Source organism: Octopus bimaculoides, chromosome 18 (assembly GCF_001194135.2).
Source record: "Octopus bimaculoides isolate UCB-OBI-ISO-001 chromosome 18, ASM119413v2, whole genome shotgun sequence".
Taxonomy (NCBI): Eukaryota; Metazoa; Mollusca; class Cephalopoda; order Octopoda; family Octopodidae; genus Octopus; species Octopus bimaculoides.
The window spans coordinates 46,572,739-46,577,080 of record NC_068998.1 but is presented as its reverse complement, the minus strand read 5'-3'; the positions used below and the strand labels follow the sequence as shown (position 1 = coordinate 46,577,080).

Genomic DNA, 4,342 nt, shown 5'->3' with positions numbered 1-4,342 from the left:
TATATATATATATATATATATATATATATATATATCTTATAATATCCACGAAACGAGCGCTAAACGTCAAGACGGTGTGACCAAGATTTGGGTGATGAGTCATAATCTAACAGACTTTTTCTCAGAGAAAGAGAGAAGGCGATAGGGGAGGAAGCAAACACCATATAAGAGAGTTAAGCCTCAACTTTCTCACACTAAACCTAAGAGAGTAAACACCTAAACGCACCCAAAACGATCTCTAGCATGTTGATAGAATAATACCAAGGGACTCGTTCGTTAGACGACATCTTGTTAGAAGTAATTAAAGGGTTTTTTTCTGTTTACGTGGCTTTTTAGAATGACTGAAAGAACCTTTTTCTGTTAGAAATCAATATTATTGCTTACATGTGACCATCATTATGTGATTATTAAGTCATAATAGCATTGATGTATAGCCGAAGATGGTGTCTTTGGGTTACCCAGTGGTCCAACAACACACTCGAGCAAACGGCATGAGCTACTTTACACCTACCAATTCTCAATTTCGTGTCTTGGAAATTCTACCGCAATTTGGGGAAGTCAGGGAGAGAGAGGGTTTGTAAAAAAAAAAAGAGGTGGGGATTTTCTTGTGTAGCCCCAGGTCAACCCTGATAGGACAGAACTTTTGATAAACGGTATTCCAGTGGTGACCATCACCCTCTTCTTATATGCAAGACACTATAACTAATCCAGCTTGTTCTTTGTTAAAAGAACAGGGCGTGCTTTTAAGGACATTTGGCTACTATTTCTGACAGATCGAAGCGACTACGTCGAGATTACCTAATTTCTGCAAGTGTGAGGCATCACCCCTATATCAACAAGAACATTTGTTAATGATAAAGTAATGATTAATTAATGATTATTGATCAATAATTAATTCCAAACGATTTCAAATTTTCGTCTCTGAAATTACCGATATTTTATTTTTAATTTTGTTTTTTTCAATTTCAACCAAAATAACATCCATGAATATATTTTCATAGCCTCATAAATAATAATATATGTGAGATCCGCAAAAATATATTTATCTGTTAAATACATACATTATATATATATATATATATATATATATATATATATATATATATATATATATATATATATATATATATATGACCGATATCTTTTAATATCATTCGGGTTTGTGATAGTATACACCTTGTTTACGCCACAAAGGTATACAGCGTCCAAAATTAAATTGTATGTGTTTATTTGTATTGTAGATCATTACATCTGTTAATTGAAGTCATAATTAAGGATTTCATGTGCGTTGTTGTTGTTTGGCTCCAGGTCATGGCAAAACTGAGCCGATCTATGATTAAAAGCGTTCCAGCTGTGACCATCCGTCTTTTATTCAAATAGTCTAACACTACACTGTCAAGCAACCGTGTAAAAGGTTATATCGTATTTATTTATTTATTTAGCTTCGCGCGCGCGTGTATTTGTGAATGGATGTGTGTGAGACAGAGAGAGAGAGAGAGAGAGAGAGAGACCGACAGAGAAAGAAAAATGCAGACCTACAAATCACTTAACTGTTTTCAGTCAACAAAAATTAACAAGAGTTGAAGGTAGAGATGGAACTCACACCTACTTTGCCAATAACCCGACTCAACATAGTTAATTAGAAAAACTAATTAAGCGTCAAATTACATGGACGAGAAAATGGAGAGACGAAAACATAGAAAGAGGCAACGCGAAAGTGAATGAAAAGTTAGAGTGCTAAAGGAATCGATCGCACGTCCACGTCGCTAAGGACGACTCGATATCTCAGTGCAGTTAATGAGAATTAAACTTAAGAAATTTGAAGTTATAACATCGAAAACTTAACACAAAAACTACAGGTATAAACAACTATCTGCTAAGTAGACCTGGCAGAAATAGCAGTTAAACCACCCTAGAATAACACAAACATGCTATCATTGTACATTTAGTCTTAGACACACCCCTAAAAAGTATGGGGTGGTCCACGCCAGATCAACCTCTACCTCACCGATCAGGGCTCAGTTAGTTGTTAGGGAACAAGCAATTACGACACGAAAGCGGTGGAGAAAAAAAACTTTCGTGAAATTCTCGGGAGTTTATAAAAGAAGGTACATTCCTGTTACCTTCAGAGGTGAACATGAAGAGGCCTCCATAATGATAATAATAATAATGTTTGGTGATTTCTAACTTGGGAATGAAGGTCAGATATTTTGGAGAAGAAAAACAGTTGTACTTTATAGATCTGGCAGCATATTACTGGTATGTGTGTGTGTGTGTGTGTAATTTATAATTATATGGCGTAGTTATTTTGTTTATTACAAACAAAATAATTAAATAAACACCTCTAACACAAAATAGCTTAGTTGTTATTTACGATTCTCATAACAAAGAACTGCAGTTTATTATACATTAAAATCAATGAAAAAATTTACAAAAAATACATTAGTACCATTTAAATAATAACAAAAAAAAACCCCACAGTATATAACATATATAAGGTAAAACAAATTCGACGTGGTTTTTTTAAAGATTGATGCTAAGGTCCATAAAAAGAATAAGAGAAAAAATTAAAATATTATTCAAACAAATAAAAAAATGATAATTAAAATAAAATAATGGATGTTGTTGTAGGGATTGGTGGGGGGGGGGTTGAATGTGAAAGTTTCACTTACGAATTGGTTCCTTTTTAGGGTTTAAATTTTCCACACATTGCGTTAAGGTAAAAATCCGTTCGTTAATTCGATTAGTCCGATCATAGACCTTCTGGCATTCGTCAGAGAGACTGGTAAAAATGCCATCAGCATGTTTGACCAAACTGGTCAGTTGAAGCAAAGCTCTGGACAAAATACTGTTGGCCATAGACTGGGATACGATAAGGGTTGAAACTGTAGGGTCACTAACGTCATCCGCTGACCCACACCTAAAACCCTTACCTAACCGGACTGGCTCTACCGTCCGTAGAGAAAGCGGCATTTTTTTGCTTTTAGTAACGGGGTTCGGAGACCCCTACCTTTTTTTCGCAAGCCAAATGGGGTTTCGTTTCTTTAAATTACCCCTTCATCTATTTAAACCCTTCATATTTGTGTCTACCGAACTATTATCTCCTAACGTCCCGAGATCGGGCACAGCTTTACGCACTGTTTTCTGATCTCTCACTTTTTCAGTACAGACTGTTGTCGGTTAGCGGGAAGGGGGTTGCGGTGGTCATAGTGATAGTAAGGGAGGTGGTGATAGTAGTAGTCACAGTGGTGGTGGTAGTAGAAGTGCTCGTTGTAGTAATAGTATTAGCTGTGCTTTTGCTGCTCTTATCTCATTCACATACTGACACACACACACACACACAGGCTAACCCACAAACACATATAGCTACATAGATGTGTGTATGTACATTTCTGTGTGCATGTCTATTTCAATAAACGTGTATATGGCTGTACTTCTGTATATGTGTATATGCGAGCGTGCGTGTGCGAGACTGCGTATATGTGTGCGTGCGTAAGTGCATGTGCGTGTATGTACATGTGTACGTAAGTGCGCGCGCACGCATCTGCTTTCCACCGCAGTTTCTTCCTTCCTTCCTTTCTTCTTCATCCCTTTCACGTCTCTTGTTTATTACACTAAGGTCGATGGAAATGGCCGGTTCGGAAGAAAAGGTGGGCAGCGCTTTAACCATCTTGCTTATACCTACTTACATTATACACACACCTTATATATATATATATATAAAGAGCACTGTTGGAAGGAAAACTTTAGGTAAGCCCCCAGAGTAGGGACTACATTACCTAATTGTGTCCACTTTCCTGACTTACGATGGGGCAGGGCGTCTGTGTTTCGAAGGAGATCTAGCTTCTATTTCTAGCTTCTACTTCTGCTTATCGAAGCTTCCGCAAAGGCTAGAAGTATGAAGACGAAGGTTAGATATAATTAATTATCGCACTTAACAGACAAGAAATAACAATGATGACAATTGATTCTTTTTGTATTATACCATAGGGGTGATATACGATGAGGAGGGGTCGATGATGCGAGGGGTTTCTTTATTTGCCATAGGGGTAACAATGATAGCACATTACAATGTTGATATTTTTTTATATATATATTTATTCACGAGAGAATTAAAGCATGGATTTTCAATGTTGTTAAACACCAGCAACAGTAATAGATATAATAATATTATTATTTGTTCGTGGGATATTTCGACGCCATATTTTTCATATCAATGTATGGTTGAATAAAACATTCAGATATATATATACATAGAAATATATGCTTACGTATATATGAATGTATGTAGGTATGTATGATGTGTGTATATATATATATATATAAATATATATATATATAT

General features: G+C 35.9%; 1 protein-coding gene across 3 annotated transcripts in view; it reads right to left on the bottom strand.

Annotated features, from left to right (window-relative positions):
• Positions 1-3,181, bottom strand: part of LOC106873194 (probable serine/threonine-protein kinase DDB_G0282963) — a 95,239-nt gene extending 92,058 nt beyond the window's left edge. For 2 of the 3 annotated variants that reach the window (XM_014920432.2, XM_052974186.1), the window contains exon 1: positions 2,673-3,181. In XM_014920432.2, coding sequence (XP_014775918.1) covers positions 2,673-2,973 — 301 coding nt within the window. In that variant the 5' untranslated portion in view covers positions 2,974-3,181. The remainder of the gene's footprint in view (positions 1-2,672) is intronic. The other variant, XM_014920433.2, reaches the window with a different exon arrangement.
• Between the last annotated feature and the right edge of the window lie 1,161 nt (positions 3,182-4,342).